This window comes from Euprymna scolopes, chromosome 12 (genome assembly GCF_053919585.1).
Source record: "Euprymna scolopes isolate OS-2025 chromosome 12, ASM5391958v1, whole genome shotgun sequence".
Taxonomy (NCBI): domain Eukaryota; kingdom Metazoa; phylum Mollusca; class Cephalopoda; order Sepiida; family Sepiolidae; genus Euprymna; species Euprymna scolopes.
In genome coordinates, this window is record NC_136493.1 from 12676151 (window position 1) to 12697055 (window position 20905).

The 20905-nt window shown below is 36.7% G+C and overlaps 1 protein-coding gene across 2 annotated transcripts in view; it reads right to left on the minus strand.

The window, feature by feature from the left end:
* LOC145291193 (solute carrier family 23 member 1-like) overlaps nt 1-20905 on the minus strand; it is a 182140-nt gene that overhangs the window by 125425 nt on the left and 35810 nt on the right. For both annotated transcript variants that reach the window (XM_080136771.1, XM_080136772.1), the window contains exon 2: nt 3051-3209. In XM_080136771.1, the coding sequence (XP_079992897.1) occupies nt 3051-3209 (159 nt within the window). The remainder of the gene's footprint in view (nt 1-3050; nt 3210-20905) is intronic.

Consider the following 20905-nt stretch of genomic DNA (forward strand, 5'->3'; position numbering starts at 1 on the left):
TGTGAGAGAGAGAGAGAGAGAGAGAGAGAGAGAAAGAGAGAGAGACCATCGACCCTTTAAAAGGTAACGCCCATATCTTAGTTCTGTCGATGCCATGTTTGTCAGTCAGTCGACCTCAGCTCATCTCGGTCTCCTAACACCCCATTCCAATTGTATTCAAACCGCAAACTGTCCTCAATTTTCGCAAACTGAAGACTCTCCGTAAACTGTACACTTTCATCACTGTTCCCAGCTCACTCTCACTCCTAAACTGTATGTAAACTAACTTGAAATATATTGACCTTCATATATGGTCTTTTGTCCCAGTCACTACTTCACCTTGGTTAACAATCCTATTTCATATGGTCTTTATGTGTCTTGGCGATCGTCCATATGGTTTCTACTAACCTAATTTCCTTTACTTTCGCTCTGCTCATCAAATATTTTCTCTTTTTGTTAGAGTTTTTCCTCTTTTTCTATTTTCTAACATCGAAGAAAATTTCTATAGTATCATATCTATTGGGATACAGATGGGTTCATCGTTGAAGTATCTCAGCTTAACTTATCCCGTACCACTGTCATTCTCGTCAGTTTGTAGTTCAGTGAAAAGACTTATTACTCAGCATCTAGTTGGAATGAATGAGAGCATCATTGATATTTTCCACGAACTGAATGGAATTTTCGATGTACGATGAAGATTTGCCTGTAAGTGGAGTAATTGTATCTACCAAGCATTGGCTCAACGGATGGCATGCTGAATCCCAGGCGCTGACAATGGTTTGTAATAAAATTATGTTTTCACATGAATCACCACTTATCAAGGCCAATCGATGATAAGGGTTAATGGGTATACATTAGTCAATGTGATTATAGCGTAGTAAACATAAGTAGTGGAAATTTTGTAAATTGGATTATTTAGGGGGGGGGCAGTTCATCAAGAGCTTGTTTACATTGGACTTGAAGACAATCAGATTATAGTCAGTTGGAAAGCAGGCAAACAGAAAAGAGCTCCACAAGTGTTTACCCAGTCATGACTGGCAAGAGGACAGCAACTTATCCCTGTCGATTAAATAAATAATTTTGTTCGAAATTTCGTACAGATTCCCGAGTTCAGCATAAAGATTCCTGAGTTCAACAACGCTGGAAGAATGCCAGAGGTTGCATTAGCTGAAACATTGTAAAGGTAACATCCAAGATGAGAATATTAGATTAAATAATATGAATTTCGGCCAATGTAACCTTTGACCTTCTTTGAAGAACTTTCAATATATAAACATGATACTCTATCGCTGCTTCTCAAATAATTTTGTACGAAATTTTCGAGTTCAGCATAAAGATTCCCGAATTCAGCAAGACGCGCTTAAAGAATGTCAGAGTTGATTTTTTTGTATTCCAATACCGACTCTGATATCCACCAAAATTCGGATTTTCCCGATTTTCAATCCTGATTCTGATGAATGGTCCCAAGACTAGTCAGGACGTTGGAGACGTGACGATGCACATTTATAAGCAGAAATGTGCACACATGCACATTCCGGATGGATTTGATCTACACATTGTGTTCCATCAAATGACCAGAATTGTACTTATCACGAAAACAAAGAACTGTTTATATTCCAAGGTCAGAAGTTATGAATTGCACAATGCAAAGTAGAAAAAAAATGTGGCATCTTGATGTTTACAATTCCAGGAATGTCGATTTATGTCTATGTAAAAGAAAAATAAACAACAGAAAATAGAAGAGAGTAGGCTGACTGCGGGGAGCATGATTGACATGTTGGCACTTCGCTGTAGTCGAGCGACACACCAACCAACCCCTTACAATTAATGTCTCTCTCTATGTTGATGAATTCGTGTCTGCGTTGATTTTGAGAATAGTGACAAAAGAATTGTCAGCGTGAATATATGATTTTTGCAAGCATTTGATGTGCAGTTATAAAATATATTTACATTTAACAATGCAAAACTGATATGAAGTTCCCGAGTTCAGCATAAAGATCCCCGAGTTTAACAAGATACGCTGGAAGAATGTCAGAAGTTGCATTAGACAGAAAAAAGTCTGAAATGAAACGTGGGGAAGAGAGAAATATTTATCTCTACGGCCTGTGAATTGAAAGGGGTTGCTCGTCCCATCTGTGATTTTTTTTTTTTTTTTTTTTTTGCGGACGATAGAAATGTGTAAGTTTACAGCGTTGTAAAAAATAAAATAAAAATAAAACAATTAAAAAAATGTCGCCATTGAGTCTGCCCTCGGCGTTTCTGTATATTTATTATTCGTAGAACTGTAGGAAAGAGAACGAAATGAAACATTCTATTACTATTTCTTCACTATGTCTATGCTGATGACGTAATCAGAAATGTTTATGAATTTTTGAGATGAGGATTGATATTCGAATTATTTGGATTCTTCAGACTACTGTTCTCATCTTAAGCGCTATTTTCACAACGTTTCGGTCAATGTAAACTCCGACCTTCTTCTGGCATATCTAGTCAAATTCTGGAATTGTTCTATCGAACTTGGAAATATTTCTGTCAAATCGGGTATCTGTACTAAATTTCGAATGGAAACCTTTATTTATTTGCCCTGTTGCATAGTAGATAAAGTACTTGGTATAATACAGTTGTAAGTTACACTCTTCTGGAGGTTGAAGGTTCAATCCTCAGTGCGGTCAACACTCAAAATACAATTGCGAATTTCTTAGTACTTTAATTTAGTCATGATTGACTGAACAAGAGCACGATACCTTTGTGGATTAAGTAACGGGTTTCATTCGAAATTCCATGCAGATCTCCGAGTTCCACAGAAACATCCCCGAGTTCGACAAGATGCACTTGAAAAATATCGAAGGTTACATCGAGCGAAACGTTGTGAAAATAGCACTCATGATGAGAACAGCAGTCTGACGGATTCAAATAATATGAATAATGAAAAAAAAAGAAGAAAGAAAGAGAAAATGCCCGGAAGAGTTCACTATCCAATGAGCCAACTACTTACACATCAAAGGGACAAGCAGACGGGCAAATAGTAGGAATACTAAAAAAATTTTTCCAAGCTATGCTACCATACTTACCTGGAGGCCCAGCAAGATGCACATATACCAAGGAGGGACATCTTTAACGGTGTAAAGTAAATCCAAGTTATGTTCAGAAGAAATGATAACGTCCGGATCATTAACTTCATCTCTTATCGACTCACCATTCTCAAGTTTTCTTGAACCAGATTCGATATCCTGCAAAAAAGTTTAAAACAAGTAAAACAAGAGTTATCTTCCCCTGCGATTAATATTACTTGCATAACGCAAATAATTTTTTTTTTTTACTTAATTTTCTATACAAAATGAAAATATCCTTAGAAATTGATAACGTTTATATGGACCAGTGTATTAATTGTATGAAACAAGATTATTTTCTAATGCGTCACCATTTATCAAGGCTAAAAGCCACTGGAGAATAAGGGTTACAACATTTCGAGTGATGTAATCTCTGACTATCTCGAGCTGTTTTTTTTCTTTTTAATTTGAGAATTTTCTAGTTCAACCACACTATATTTTTGTCGATTGAAACAAAATATTAAGTTGTCCCAAAAGTGCGTAACACTTGCAAAAAAAAAAAAAAAAAATGAAATTTTACTCCCCAACTAATAAGAATAAAAGAAACTAAAAAATTACCCCCCCCCCAAAAAAAAGAAAACACCATTAGTTTCCAAGATTTTCTGCCATAGATCTGCAAATTTTCGGATTTGGTCAAAGTACCATTCAGTCGGCTTCGAATCCAAGAATTCTTGACACGCTGCTTCCTCGACTTCATCAAACGAGTCGAATCGGCAATTCTTTAGAAAGTGTTGCATTTAGCGGAAAAGGCCGTTACTTGATAGATCATTCTATATACATTATAGTCCACATGTACCAGTCGTTTTATACGTAATAACTTCGTGCAATAATCAATTCCCTTAATGTTATTTTATTTCAATAAATATTCAAAGAACAGGGAATAACAAGATAAAAAGTTGAATATAAAGCTCAATACGCATGCGTGACACAAAGATGGAGTCAGATACAAGTCACTATGAAAACATCAAATGAAGTTTCAACATTTTTGAGATACTGATAAAAATTTTATATGAATTATTTGGACTACTATTTTAGTATTGACAGTTGTTATATTCATGACGTTTCCGCAGTTCAAATAGGCCAAACAATACATATGAAACGATTGCAATAAATGGTTAACTAAATAGCCAATACCAAAAATGAAAAAAGAACTTTGTGTAAACGAAAGACACCTTCAACTTTGTAAGACGTATTTAAAGTGAGGTATGATTAGCGTTCATAAGAAGAAAAACGTAAATAGAAAATATAAAGTGAGGTATTAGTGGTTATTTACATTTTTCTTGTTAGTGATGTAGAAGCAGTGATAGTTCAGGGTTTACAATTTTTGCTGGCTTATGAACTCAGCGCTGATTGGTGCAAACATTCAACTTACTTTATGGCTTGCTCAGTCATAAGCCATCAGGCGAACTGAACACGTGATGGAAGTTAATAAATGCGTTAATATTGGGTTTGCTTCCCTTTTTCCTTGTCAGGACCCGGTACTAACAAAACCTCCACCTGGTTCGAACCAACCCCCAAAGTTAACTCTTAGGACAATAGCGAGATACAAAATCCAACATGCCCTCAACACCTCGGTACAATGCACTTATATGAACTTTTTTATCTTCAAACAAAACTTTGTAACTTTTTGTCTTCGTCAATACTTATAAACTATGATTAACACTTTTCTCTTTCTATTCTTTTTGCAGAAAATTCAGAATACTCCGAACATATGTATGGTCTGTTATATTATACGTTTGTATGGTCTGTTCTATTATACGGTTGTATGGTCTGTTCTATTATACGGTTGTATGGTCTGTTCTATTATACGTTTGTATGGTCTGTTCTATTATACGGTTGTATGGTCTGTTCTATTATACGGTTGTATGGTCTGTTCTATTATACGTTTGTATGGTCTGTTCTATTATACGGTTGTATGGTCTGTTCTATTACACGTTTGTATGGTCTGTTCTGTTATACGGTTGTATGGTCTGTTCTATTATACGGTTGTATGGTCTGTTCTATTATACGTTTGTATGGTCTGTTCTATTATACAGTTGTATGGTCTGTTCTATTATACGGTTGTGTGGTTTGTTCTATTATACGTTTGTATGGTCTGTTCTATTATACGTTTGTATGGTCTGTTCTATTATACGTTTGTATGGTCTGTTCTATTATACGTTTGTATGGTCTGTTCTATTATACGGTTGTATTGTCTGTTCTATTATACGTTTGTATGGTCTGTTCTATTATACGGTTGTATGGTCTGTTCTATTATACGGTTGTATTGTCTGTTCTATTATACGTTTGTATGGTCTGTTCTATTATACGGTTGTATTGTCTGTTCTATTATACGTTTGTATGGTCTGTTCTATTATACGTTTGTATGGTCTGTTCTATTATACGGTTGTATTGTCTGTTCTATTAAACGTTTGTATGGTCTGTTCTATTATACGTTTGTATGGTCTGTTCTGTTATACGTTTGTATGGTCTGTTCTATTATACGTTTGTATGGTCTGTTCTATTATACGCTTGTATGGTCTGTTCTGTTATACGTTTGTATGGTCTGTTCTGTTATACGTTTGTATGGTCTGTTCTATTATACGTTTGTATGGTCTGTTCTGTTATACGACGTTTGTATGGTCTGTTCTATTATACGTTTGTATGGTCTGTTCTATTATACGGTTGTGAGGGCTGGACAATCACCACCACCACGAGGAAAAGACTAGAGGCAACTGAAACTTAAACTATGAGGAGAATTTTGAAGATATCCTGGACAGAACAGAAAACAAATCAAGAGGTATTAGAAATAGCAAACAGAAAGTTCTCTAATAAGAACAGTACGAAAAAGACAAATCAGGTTCATGGGCCATGTCTACAGAAAAAAGCGGAATAGAACAGATTAGTTTGACAGGAAATATCGTGGGTCGAAGAAACAGAGGACGACAGCGAGAAACATACGTTGACAGTTGAATACATGAGCAACATCAATAATGATGAGCAACAATGAATTCATGAATGCAGAGAGAGAGAGAGAGAGAGAGAGAGAGAGAGAGAGAGAGAGAGAGAGAGAGAGAGAACCATAGCTGTCAATTTCTTTACCAGGTAGGACACCACTTGATGATGATGATGATGATGATGATGATGATGATGATGATTCTTTTTTTATTAACACGTTAACGAAGATTGTTTAAAATGTCAGAATGAAACTTAGTGTTTCTATTCTACATATTGGTGACCCTTAGAACACACAGCTTCCACGGCTTTGTTGGTCACCATCCCGCATCTCTAAAATGATACCCCACTTTAGGTACATTTTACAAAGTTGAAAGTTTCTTTTGTTTTACACTAATTTCATGCTTCAATTGTTTCAACCAATAAACGCACCACTGTCACCACGACTAATAATTTTTCTTCTTCTTTTTAGGATGACTGTTTTTATGTCTTCTCAACTGCTTTTCCAGTTCAGGAAGATTTAGCAAAAAGCCGGAAGGTGGGGAGTATCACGTCAGCATCGCAAAGAAAGGACACTTGAAAATAGCGTGGGTAGTCCTGTCGGCATTCTCCAACCGGGCCCCTCAAGCAATTAGCGATACGCTAACTCAAAACCAAAGAGGGGAGGCAAGGTCTAGGAGGGAGGACTAACTACTCTCGTCGAATACCTCAGCCCGTCAGATAAAAGTCAACGGATGAACCAGTTTCTGCCGGACTGATTATCGCGATTGGATTCTCGGCGGGTATGTATACCGACACCGGCTGTCAACTTCATCATTATTCAGTCCATTTAATGATATGTGAGTAACCCTAACCCTAACCCTAACCGACACAGAATGGCAAATGACTTCTGCCATTAAACATGCGTACAGTGTTTACTAATGAATAGAGGTAATCACTCCCCAACCCCGACTCTACATCCCTTCTCTTTTGTCTGGATCATAATTTTTATCTTTCTCTACCTCTCTCTCTATTTCTCTTACATATTAAAAGTATTAGATAAAACATTTAGTTAAAGTGAACTTCCTTTTCTTGGCAAAGCTCATATGCAATAATACGTAGCATATAAACACAGTTCTATTGTATAAGTTACATCTAATATTGTAAACAATAACTTATACTTCGGTGTCCGTTTTCGGCTGTCAACTTCATCATTATTCAGTCCATTTAATGATATGTGAGTATGTGCACACTTGTTTTTTTTTGGGGGGGGGGGACTGTGCATTGCTAGAAACTAGGTTTAAAGTATTGGCACTTTTGCAGCATATATTCGCCTGTTTACTGCATGTACTAATACGTGACTTTAAAATGTCACGGTTAGGGTTCTACGTGAAACCGGAACATATTCCGATCCCTTTCCTTCTTCCTCGCTTAGTAAAAAACACTTTCCCCATGTTAAGAATGGCTTTTTAAATAGAAAATGAAAATAAAATGTAACTTTTTTCATTTATTTTAAACAAACATTCATGACCCATTGGGTCAAATATTTAATTTATATGTTAATAATAAGGTCAATAAAACTAATTAAGATAATGCGGAAATGAACGCTATAAAGAAAAGCAGAAAGTATTAACAATTGTTTATTTGGATAATGTAAACGCGAAAAAAAAAACCCAAACAAAAAAAAAACAAAAAAATGGGACGCTGAAAACGTACACAGTAAAACAATACGTTTTATTGTCGAATTGATTATTTATTCACACTGTTATGGGAAAATGAAAGATGTAAAAAAAAAAAGCAGAAAGTATTAACAATTGTTTATTTGGATAATTTAAACGCGAAAAAAAAACAATTGGGACACTAAAAACGTACAAAGTAAAACAATACGTTCTATTGTCGAGGTGATTTATTTACGCTGTTATGGGTTTATGTTTGTGTATGCATGCGCTGTTATAGGTTTATGTTTGTGTATGCATGTGCAACCGGAAGTCGTAAACCGGATGTTGGGTTACAACACCCGTTACAAGGTCATTTGAGTTTTATAATTATACATACATATATATATATATATATATATATATATATATATATATATATATATATATATATCATTCACTCCTATCCACAACGCTATATACACTTTGAATTGCCAATTGCATTTTCCGTTCTGAAATAAAACAAAGACACCTTTTTATGCATATTTTAAAACTTTGTACTAGTATTTTATTTTTTGAAAATTATTTATCCCGAGGAAGTCTTGAAATAAAGACGAAACGTTTATGAAAATATAATTCGGTTTGTTCATTTTTGATCTCTCCACTACGTCAGAATATTATTTCCATAATTTTGTGCTCATCAACGTTTCGTCTTTATTTCGAGGAAGTCTCGAAATAAAGACGAAACGTTGATGAACACATAATACGGGGTTTTCCTTTTTATTTCTCTATTTTGTCGGAATAACATTTCCATATTTCTCATATATATATATATATATATATATATATATATATATATATATATATATATATATATATATAACCCCTACAGGGCGGCTCAGATGCACAGTCTTGGATGATAGGTGCAACCGATGCCGATCCCTGTGGCATTACCTGTGTTCTCGTCTAGTGGTCGTGTTCGACCCCGCCGCCGTGGTTCGCTCACTATTTCCACCTTTGATCCGGCTTCCAAACTGTCAACTGGGCCGTCTGAAAAATAGACTGCACTCAACAACGGCGTTTTCAAAATAAAGAAAGGAAGTCAAAGATTAACTGGCTTTTCTTAACATAGAATCTTTCAACTTTACAAATAGCATATACACAACTGACTTAGTTATACAGATCGGGGCTGGCGTTTTTTTTAACAAAGTACTTCGCTTTTCTATCGTCAGTATACGGGGAAAAAAAAGTTCACAGAGGCGCGTGTTATCGGGGGAAAGGGTGTCGCCAAGACGCGTGACAAAGTGTCTGTGTTCCGATCTTTACTACACGTTTTATCAGTATAGGCTTGTTGCAACCCCTCCTCTCCCAATATGTCCACAAGTGGCGCTCAACCAATCAGCGGTCGTGGTTTTGTTTCGGGGGTCCAGTAATGCCCCGTTGAACTTTGAACGCCCAGACGCAGAAGAAAAGGAAATAAATAAAAAGAACGACCTTTAAAATTATTGAAGAGAAAAAGGGGTTTCGGTTTTAACGAGCCTCGTCGCCCACCACTCCTCCTTGGCAGCCAACTTTTCGCCTAAAAACTGATTAAAAGCTGTTTGCATGTCTGATTACCCTTGATGTAAAATTTCAAATGTTTAAACCCAAAATGGGCTGAATAGTTTGCTAAAGACCGCAAAGGTCAAATCTTTTGAACTTTGACCCTTGGCAGCCAAATTATCGGTCAAAAACCGATTAAAAACCGAGAATTTAACGTTACGTTTTTTTTTGTTTTTTTTTTACACAGTGATCACCACTTATCAAGGCCTGGAAGCCACTCAGGGATAAGGGTTATTGCAAGTACATTACGTTAGTGAGGAGATTTGCTGATATGTTTACTTAAGGGGGCGGTTCATTAGGAATTTGTTAACATTGGACTTGAAGACAACTAAGTTGTAGTCCGAAGGGAAGCAGGCAGACGGAACAGAGTTCCACAGGCGTGCAGTTCTAAGAAAGAAGCCTTGTTCATGGAATCTGCGTTTTGATTTAGGCACAGATATAGAGTGGGGGAAATTTTTCACAGTGGATTCAGCTAGACGGGTGTTTTTCGTGAAAGATTGGCGAGGGGGGACCAGAGACTGGAGTTCAGACGAGCATCTGCCATGGAAATAACGATAAAACAAGGACAGGCTCGCAACGTCTCTTCTGTGGGAGAGAGGTTGCAGTGTAGAGAAAAGGGCATCCCCCACTAAGCTACGAAGTCTATTTTGTACTCTGTCAAGGCAGGATATGCTGTTTTTAGCAGCTCCTGCCCAGATATGGCAACAGTATTCCATCCTTGGACGTACTTGGCTTTTATATAGATAGAGAATTGCATCCGTAGTGAGGTATCTTCTGGAGCGGTAGAAGGATCCCACCATCTTTCCAGCGACCTTGGCAACAGACTTGATGTACGTGCTCCATTTCAGATCAGGAGTAAAGGTCAAACCCAGAAGCTTGTCAAAACACGGGGCCTCACCCAGACGAGAGCCATCCATCACAATTGATGCCAGATGGGGATCAGAGCGTTGATGATGTAAGGATAGGAGTTTGGTTTTTGATGCATTAAAGGTAACCAGCCACATCTTCTCCCACTGAACCACGCGCTCGAGATCAGAGGAGAGAGAATCAGAGAGAACTTTGTCATCCACAGCCCTTGATGTGTTGCCGTAGATGGTCGTGTCATCAGCATAGATGTCAACGAATGATTTAAGTATGTGTTTAGGGAGATCATTGATGTAGATCAGGAAGAGAGTTGGGCCCAGGATGGACCCCTGAGGGACTCCAGCATTTATATTGCAGGCCTCCGATTTTTGTCCATCTACCACTACTCTTATGAGCCTATCGGAGAGAAATGATTTAATGATTGAGAAAACATTTCCAGTTATACCGTAGCTGGAAATCTTGTGAAGTAGACCCTTATGCCATACCTTGTCGAAGGCCTTTGATATGTTGAGAGCAATTGCCCTAGAAAGGAAGCCTTTGTCAAGAGATTCACTAATCCTGTGGGATATAACCGTCAGCACATCTGCGGTAGATCTTGCAGAGCGGAAACCATATTGTGTGTCACTAAGAAGGTTATTCCTGCTGAGGTGGTTGACTATTTCTCTATTTAATATGGATTCCAGCAACTTACTCATAACACACAGGAGACTTATAGATCTGTATTGAGAGGGAGATGACTTATTACCTGAATTCTTAAATACAGGGCAAACTGATGAGGTCTTCCAGGGAGTCGGAAAGCACTTCTCCTTAAGGCAGCGCTTAAATAGTTTCGTAAGTATGGGAGCAAGTTCTGGTTGAAGCTTTTTTAACACTATAATTGGGATGCCATCAGGGCCAGTTGCTTTACTGGAATCTAGGTTCTTTATTAGCTTGGCGACCTCATGCACGGATATTTGTATGTTACCTAGCTTGTTCTGTGTTATAGAAGGAAATATGGGGAGTTGATGGCCTTCGTCGCATAGGGTAGAATTAGCTGAAAAGTTCTTTGCAAATAGTTTGGCCTTGTCTGACGCTGACGAGATTACCTCTGGTCCATTGATAATGGTTGGGATAGAACGCACACTTCTGTTCAGGATCCTATTTGTTATTTGCCAAAACTGGTGGGATCCAAGCCGCTGATCAGCTACTTTGGATTTAACAGACTTGGCATATAGCTCTCTTGCATTTTTTTATTACTCCTTTACAGTGGTTGCTGGCAGACCTAAAAGCAGCTTTAGTCTCAGTGCATCTATTACGTTGGTAGCTATGGAAAAAGTGATTTCTGTGCGCGATAGCAGCAGCACATTCTGGGGAGAACCATGGCTGGCTTTTAGGTTTTTGTTGGAATTTTTTAGATTGTATGAATTGGTCTATGCCTGCAATTAACCATTCGGTCAGATCTGATACTATAGAGGACACTTCCTTTTTAAACATGGAGTGCAGAGGTAAATCAGATATGAATGTACGGAAGCTATCCCAGTCAGCCATAGAGTATTTAATATCTACGGTAAGAAATAAGAATTCTGCATTAATTAAAATATAATATTTATGTGTATTTTACGATCGGGCAACGCCGGGCGGCCTGCTAAATGTTAAAATATGTAAACATTTATTTTAATCTGAGCTTTCGAAAATTAAAAATACTTTTTTCTTTTCATTGTGTAATTTTAAGTGGACTATCCGGATGTCTGCTGGCGCGGCCACAAGCCAACACAATTTCTAATTTAGGTAAAAATGACGCCGGTAAAAATGGCACGAGTTAATAAATAGAGAAAATGGCACAAAGTAAAAATATAAATGAACATTTTAAAATGAATTTAACAAAATCTTGGATACCATAGATAAAGGTAAAAAATTAAGAAGTTTGTCAAATTAAAAAGAAATTATATCTACATTTAAAGCCCCCCCCCAAATATGGAGAACATGGAATACCATTCTTTGAAAAGGGAAAGGTACATTGCTCCATTGAATAAAGACTATTATTTTTTTTTGGTTGTTTTTTGTTTTTTACTTTGCGATCACCACTTATCAAGGCCCAGAAGCCACTCGGGGATAAGGGTTATTTTGTGTACAGTAATCAATGGGATAGTGTTGCGGTATTCATTAGCATTGGAGATCTGATAAATTGTCATTACTTAAGGCGACGGTTCATCAGGAATTTGTTTACGTTGGACTTGAAGACATCCATATTGAAGTCAGGAGGGAAACAGGCAAGCGGTAGAGAGTTCCACAGGCGTGCAGTACTTTTACGGCATATCAACTCTTTTCAGGTTATTTAATGCCGAATCCAATGATTTTGAAGAACGATTTTTTAATAGAGTATATTGTTTTTTTTGGGGGGGGGAGCAATGACAATTAAAGGGTGGGTCCACACTCCCCAAAGCCCGCAAGCTGGGACCTCTCCATCGGATATAGTTTACGGTCATATCCAGGACCAAAGAATATGATATCAAGTGTACAGAATTGACATGCTCTATATTTACATATGAAACTTGTGAAAATCGATAGAGATTCGATTGGATATTGTAATAGGACGATATGGACAATGTGTGAACCACCATAGGCATTTTTATACGCCATAAATTTTAAAAGAATAACAATTTTTACTATTAAATCCAGTAACATTTCCTAAAATTTACGTGACTCATAAAATTAATTTAAAGACAAAAATCTTTATGCAAATATGAAAGTAGACGTGCTCAGAACGAAAATAAAAATACAGTTTGTTGACTCCAGAAGTTATGACGTCATCAAAAATCTGTGACGTCAGTCGATATTCTTTAAAGTATCACTTTTGGTTTTCCAGTACAAACTTTTTAATGGTTTTGGAAATGTTTTTAACATTTTTAACTCACTAGACTTTTTAGCACGTTAAAAATGTAAACCAATTATAGCCTGTTGACTTAAAATGGCTGTTTTATACCAAACTTTGCTCGGGCCCTATGTACAATTTATAACTTTATGTACATATGTACATATATATATATATATATATATATATATATGAAAAAGTTTCACTCATGTCCAGGTAACTTATATCGAAAATTTCAAGTGTTTAGACTCAAAATTGACAGAGGAATTTGATAGAGTCTGCAAAGTTCAATTCTTTCAACTTTGACCCCTTGGCAGCCAATTTTTGGCCCTCAAACTGATTAAAATGCCTGTCCTATGTCTGAATACACTTTATTTAAAATTTCAAATGTTTAGACCAAAAATTGGCTGAATAATTTTGTAGAGATCGCAGTCGTTAAATTTTTAAAAACTTTTTCCCCAATTTTTGACCCCGTAATATTTATTTTTTGGGATCAAATCAAATTATAAAGTTAGATCCATGTCCAAGTAACCTACATCTAAAATTTCAAGTGTTTAGACCCAAAATTGTCGGAGGAGTTTGGTAGAGTTCTCAAAGGTCAAATCGTTGAACTTTGACCCCTTGACAGCCAAGATTCTGGCCGAAAACTAATTAAAAAGATTTTTCCAAATCTCAATACCTCCTATGTCAAATCTTAAGTCTGTAGACTTAAAATTGACAAAGTAGTTTGTTAGAGAAATGTACACACAGACACACACATACAGACAATTTTACTTTTATAGATATATAGAGTGATGGTTTAATATTATTAAATTTGTGCTCATTTTTGCATAAAATACGAACCCTATTAATCCATATTAATCCCTAACTATGCATCGAACGAATACCATAATAGGTTGCTGCATTTTATCATAGTTCAGGTTAATACAAAATTTCATCCAAATCGGCCTTGTAATTTTCGAGAAAACTAGTAACTTTGATATTGTGGTAACTAATCTCTATTGACCCATATTAATCTGTAGCTGTGCTTTGAACGGATACAATAATACTTAGTTCGTTGCACTCTGTCATAACAGAGGTGCATACACAATTTCAGTCCGATTGACTCAGTAGTTTCCAAGAAAAAGTGAAACGGAGAGATAGATAGACAGACAGACCAAGAGAAATATAATATAGAGAAATGTATTACCCAGTTTAGGAGAGAAAAAGCGAAACGAAACAAGAAAAAGACAAAAAAAAAAACAAAAAACAAAACAAAACGGCATTTGCTCTAGTTGGGTTGTTGCGACCTTCGTTACTGTTCAGTAAGCCTTTTTTTATCTGCTGGCGTCAGGGCTGTTAGTAATGTCACGTCTAAGCAGATAAAAACGAAGCGAACGGTTACTTACTACATGTATACTTATGGCAGTGATAATTTATCTCTTAAGTTATTTCATTTTTATTTGTTTTATTTATTTGATTAATACAAAAAAGGACATTGGTGGTTTTGTTTATGCTTTCAAGGTGAAAGGCTTAAATTTGCAGATAAAACAGCCACGAAACTCGCTTGAACTAAATTTCAAAATGAATAACAAATCCATCTTAACAGGAAAACTTTAAACATAAATTCCTTAATTGTTTTCCATAAACTCTGAAATATTTTACTACAAAATAACAAGTCTTATACAAAATAAAACGTTTAGTTTGTCCGAAATTCTAATTTAATTATGAACGCATATAAAACTGAAATTTTATGTCAACGTCTCGTGACATTTATACATTTTGTTAGCAATAAAAATATTTTCAACTAGGAATTCCGTGCAAAGTTCTTTCTTCAATGTTTATCTTTTGTGGCTTAAAGTTCTTTGTGCGCAATAAAATAACAAATATAAGTTTAACATTTCTAATAGTGATGGAACGATTCCAATATTTTTTTCCGTTTCTGATACAATTACGGACGCCGAGCTAAATTCCCGATTCCGATACAATTACCGATCCGGATTCTTTATAAAGCTCTAATCATTTAACTATAAGATTGTCATTCCTCCCCGATTTTCGTAAAAACATATGTTAAATATGCAAATATTTTCCTAAACGTAAAAATACACTTGTGGAGGATGATCTATCGATTTTAGCTTCACTGGTAATTTAAAATCAATAAATATTTATTATTTTATCATTATTACCAGCAATGGAAGATTTTGCTTTAAACAAAATCAAATAAAAAAGACTATTAAAAGAATCGTTTTGGCATCGGAAAATAGGCATCAATTTTTTCGATTCCGATACCGATTCCAATACCTCCAAATCTTCCGATTGTTCCGATTCCCGATTCCGATTTCGATTAATCGTTCCAACACTAATTTCTATGAAAATAGTGTGATTGTATTTAAAACATAGAACTGACCCAAATGAGAGAGATTAAGAAATACTAATAAATACACTGAAGAAATTTTATTATCCACTTCTTCCCGTGGAAGGTAATTCTTCTTAATCGATTAGTCGTTACTACTAAACTCTGAAACTTAAGGAAGAAAACAAACAAAAAGAGAAAAATAGGAGAAATAGAATTTATTAAATGTGATATCAAAAGGAAAAGTTCGTGACCTCTATGGGCTGCCAAAAATGTCCATCTGGCTTACAAGTGTTCTTGTAGTAGTAACCGAAAAAGGGAGAGAGTGAAGGGAAGGAGAAGGAAAGAGAGATAGAGAAGGAGGAAGAAAGAAGGAAAAAAGGGGGGAGCACTTACTGGAAGCTTCTGGGTGCCCTCTTTCGAATGGAACATAAAGTTCGTTTGTTGGGGCTTTTACTTTCTGAGTTTGTGTTGTTTAAAAGTTTTTTGTCAGTCCTTTTCTTGGAAACTCGTTACCGTTGTCCTTTTCACCGTTGTCCATAGAGGCAGAATATTTTTGAGTTTTCAAGTATCTTCGAAACTTCCCAGCGGCGAATTTTCTTTTCAAAACTTCAATTATCTTTATCTCGATAATTATATTCAGTTTTCAAGTATCTTAGAAAACTTTCAGCGGCGAATTATCTTTTCAAAACTTCAATTATCTTTATCTCGATAATTATATTCAGTTTTCAAGTGTCTTAGAAAACTTTCAGCGGCGAATTATCTTCTCAAACTTCAATTATCTTTATCTCGATAATTATATTCAGTTTTCAAGTGTCTTAACTTTCAGCGGCGAATTTTCTTCTCTTGGTTCTTTTTTTTTCAACGACTTTAATGTCTCGTCAAGACAGAGTTGTACAACGCCTTAGTAATTTCCAGGCGTCCCTTTTCATCCGAGACCTTAAGGGAATACTTTCGACACTTGTTGTCTCGACGAAGCCTTGTCCACAACTGTCGAATTAACTCAAAAATATCACACACGTGCTTCAATTTAGCACGAAAACGTCTCATCCAATCAACGGGCATAAGGGAGTCAGGTGACATGAAAAAAAGGGGAAGCTAGGGAAGGGGGCAGGAAAAGGGTTAAGAAGAAAGGAAGGAAGAACCGAAACAGGAGAAAGAAGGAAAGAAAAGGGAAAGAAAGATGGTGGAAGATAATTTCCACACTCTCCCTAAAAAGAAAAAGACAAAAAGAAAAAATCCTCAAACAACAATCTAATACCAAACGTATTCTGGATTTCTTTCATTTAAAGATTTAACAAACCTTACAGGCCTAGACCGAAAGTTTTCCCTGTCCCGACTAGTCCCCGAGCTCAGAGAATTGCCCTCTCCATCGTTAGAAGCTTGGTGAGAGTGGGTTATGGAAAGTTCTAAAGGACACAAGTTCTTTAAGGAATGTTCCTGAGTGCTGCCATCACTCCTTTTGATTAAAGCTGACCGAACTAAGCTATCCGATCCAGAAGTTAGATTAACCACCCTTCCCAAGGACCAATAAGGGCGAGGCTTCATAGGGTTTTTTATCAAAACGAAATCGCCCAGCTTAATCATATTTTCAAAATCAGATTGGTAAAGATCTTGCGACAACTCTCTCAGACCCAAGAGATATTGTTCATACCATAGCCTTTTAAAACGATTCAAGAATTCATCTCTACATCCCAGACTCTCAATAAGATCTTCTTTGCTAGGGTTTATCCTGGAAACAATCTTCTTCTAAGGACAAAAACACAGAGTTTTTATGGAAGGGATGCACAAAGGCATTAGGAGTAATCACCTCCAAGCCAGAATCATCAGAGCAACGATAGGTCAAGGGCCGATCGTTAACAGATCCCTGCACATCTGACAGAACCGTCAAAAGTTGAAAATAACTTAACTTCCTACGTCCTATAACCTTGAAAAGACAACCTTTTACAACTCGAATTAATCTTTCCCACACAGCACCGTACCAAGCAGAATATAAAGGTATCGTTTGGTGTTTGATAAGATGGGCATCAACTGTCCCTCTAAATTCGTCAAATAAACCTGTTTTACAAGGTCACAACCCGCCACAAAGGACTTTGCATTATCCGAATAAATGTGAGAAGGAACTCCATAAAAATTGAAAAATCTCACAAATGCCAAAACCACAGACTGAGTGGTCATATCAGGCAACAGTTCCAAGTGTATAGCTCGCACACTAAAGCAGGTGAAGATTAAAATATACATCTTTTTAGTTTCATCATCTTCATGCACCCACAAATAGCCAGTAAAATCGATCCCGGTGTGCAAGAATGGCTTAACTAAATTAACCCGATGCCTAGGCAAATTTGTAACCTTGGGATATCTAAAGGAAAGAGTGTTATATTTTTTGCAAATGACACAACAAGATATCACCGTTTTAATAGCTTGTCTAGCTTTGGGTATCCAAAATCCCAACATTCTGAATTTGCTAAGCGTAGCAGCAATTCCCAGATGCTTACACTTCAAATGACAATCCATGATTATTAAACTTGTAACATGACAAGACTTGGGAAGCAGAATAGGATGAAGGACTGCATCAGAAAAATAAGTAGATTTACCAATTCTACCTCGTGAGCGAATCAATCCTTCATCGTCCAAAAATAAATTAAATTTAGAAACCAAAGGGGGGGGGGGCTTCACCGCCATCAGACTTAGACAAATAATCCTTTTCCTTAGAAAGGAACAGTCCTTGTGTCATTCTGAGCAAGTACAATCTCGCCTTAATACCAGAGTCGAGAACAATACCTCTCATTTTTTATATAAATCAGAAAACTGCAGTCAAAACTCCAATGAGCTTCTTCAATGAAGAGAATTTCTGTACTTCAATTATATAACTGCACTGAATGACAGGTTCACAACCAGTAACTGTACTGATCAACATCTGGCTAGCCGGATTAAGACAATGCAGGTCATAACTAGGCCAGATCAAGTTATCTCCTCTCAACCATTCAGGCCCGAATAACCAACGAGTAAAAACCATTTTAAATTTGTTCAGGGACATACCCCTCGTGACAAAGTCAGCAGGATTGTCATCAGTCTTCACATACTTAAACTTCACTGTCAAACCTTTATCACTAAGATTTTTTACCATCGCTTTTACATCTTTTAACCGGTTACGAGTGAATTGACATTTTGTATTGACATTGTCAGATAAAACCCAGGATAGTACTACCTGTGCATCTACAGCGATAATCACAGAACTGAGCACTTCCAAAGGGAGTATTTTCACCAGAACAGAAATGTGCTTCATGCATAAATATACCGCTAACAGCTCCAAGGTGGGTAAGGTTCTCTTAACAGAGGGAACAACCCTGGCTTTAGCGAATATCAGTCTGGCTTCACCATGCTGATGTAAATATACCGCGATTCCATAGGCCAGGTTCGAGGCATCACAAAACACTATCAACGTGGCTGAAGAATCGGAAGCCACGGAGTAACGGTCGAATTCAAGCTCCCCGATACGTACCAGATCCTTATACAACCTCTTCCAGTCAACCATAACATCGGGTGGGACCGGCTGGTCCCAGGATACTTTCAACTTCCACAATTTACTAAGAAGGATCCTACCTTTAATAGTAACAGGGAGCATTAAGCCAAGCGGATCAAATACAGAGGAATTTACAGACAAAATATCCCTCTTAGAGGATACTGATCTTCCTTCAATGCAAGAACTTGCTCGAATTTTGTCAGAGGAGGGGTTATACAAATAGCCTAATACCTTCTCAGTGTCAGAACCATGGGAGGAGAGACTGTTATCCTGCAACATTCGCTTAGCAAGCACTTCGTTGTTGCTACAGCAATTCCTCAAGGAAAATCCACCTTCCCCCATGACAGAAACAGCCTCCAAATACAGCTGCATCAGAACTTCAGCAGAATTATGAGTTTTCACCAAGTTGTCCACATAGACTGGTGGTACAAATGAGATCCTGTTCCTGATTTTATTTTTTGGTACTAGAGAACCTCTTAGTCTACCCATCCCCTTTGGGCCACATCCTTGCTTTTTCAACATCCCCGGTCACTCCCCTACGCAGAGGTCACCTTCCAACCTCCCTCCCCCCGTTGCTTTGTTTTCTCCCACTTCCATTAAGATATTTTCCCCAATCCCCATTAGGGATCGCCCTGCTTGTTTTCGGTTCCCCGGAAAACAGTGGGGGGTCTAGTCACCTAGTTTAGTACAGGGGGCTCTCACTAACAACCCAGTAGGATTTATTTTTTGTTTTGGATATGAACACTTTTAATTAGTTTTCCCCTCTCCACGAGCAATCTTTCTCCTAATTCAAAAACTTTTTATTTTTCTAATGAAATTGAACTTTATTTTTTCACACATGCACACACAAAATTAAAAAAAAAAAAAAAAAAAAAAAAAAGATGCATACACAAACACACAGACAATTGTTTATAAATTGTAAATATGGTTTTGATTCTTAAACGCTGGGGATTTATTAGTTAGATTAAGATCCATAGAGTGAATGAGGTATTTTGGTAAATGTTGCCAGTCAAGAGTAAGACTCCAAAGTCTACATTTATTACTTTTTAATCACTTTAGTCACAAAGACCCTGAAACCTTCCCCTCCCCAATTTCTTGTAGGGCCTTGTGCCTAATTTTGTTGTTTGAAAATCTTTTTTTTTTTTTTTTTTTTTTACTTAATTGTATTTACAAAAATTTAAAAGCCATAAAATATATAAACAAGATCAAAGTGTAGTATCTGTTCTTCAGATGCTGCACTTCTATTTCTTGTTCTCTTTCGGTGGAGGAGAAATCCTTCACGACTGAGACAATTTTTATTTTTGTACCTTTTCTCCACGTTAAAAAACGACCCTGGTGTCTAACTCTGTCCCGTGGGGAGGCATAGTAAATAGGTGCTGTTAATTTTATAAAATCATTTTTTATATATAATGACTTGAATTAAACTTTAAAATGCAAATGTAAGTACCATGGCTCAGAAACATTCATTTCAAACGCGCCCCTGTCATATAAAAGAACATACTGTTGGTTTTATATTCCAGACCTTTCTGCTTGTGTGACAATAAAACTTCTCAAATGCATTTGTGATATTAGGCTGTATAAGGCGTTAACTTTATCAAAATCGCATGTTCATCGGATTTTTTCTATTATCGATTATCAGTGCTTAAATATATTCTGATACAAAACCTATCTAAGAATAATGTCAGACGCATAAAGTACATTTGTGTCAAATTTCAAAATAATCGACCTAGCCGTTTAGGAGTGCATAGGGAACGAACTCACGCACAGACAAAGTTACTCATTTTCACACACCCAAAAGGCATATTATCACTTGGAATGTAAGGGGCAAATATTTGGGATTGAGCAGCGAGATGTCTGTTAACATTACATTTAAACTTCAACATGTTAGTACAGTCAAAAGAGGCAGAAAACAGGGAGGGAATTTCAAAGTCTAGCAGTCCGAAAAAAGAAACTATTAAGCTCTTCGGCATATAGGAACCTCAATAGTTAAGGGGTGGGATTTTGCTGCTTGTTGGATTAGTCGGAAGTATGTACGTGCAGGGGACATTAGTGTTATGAGTTCATCAGATCGCATTC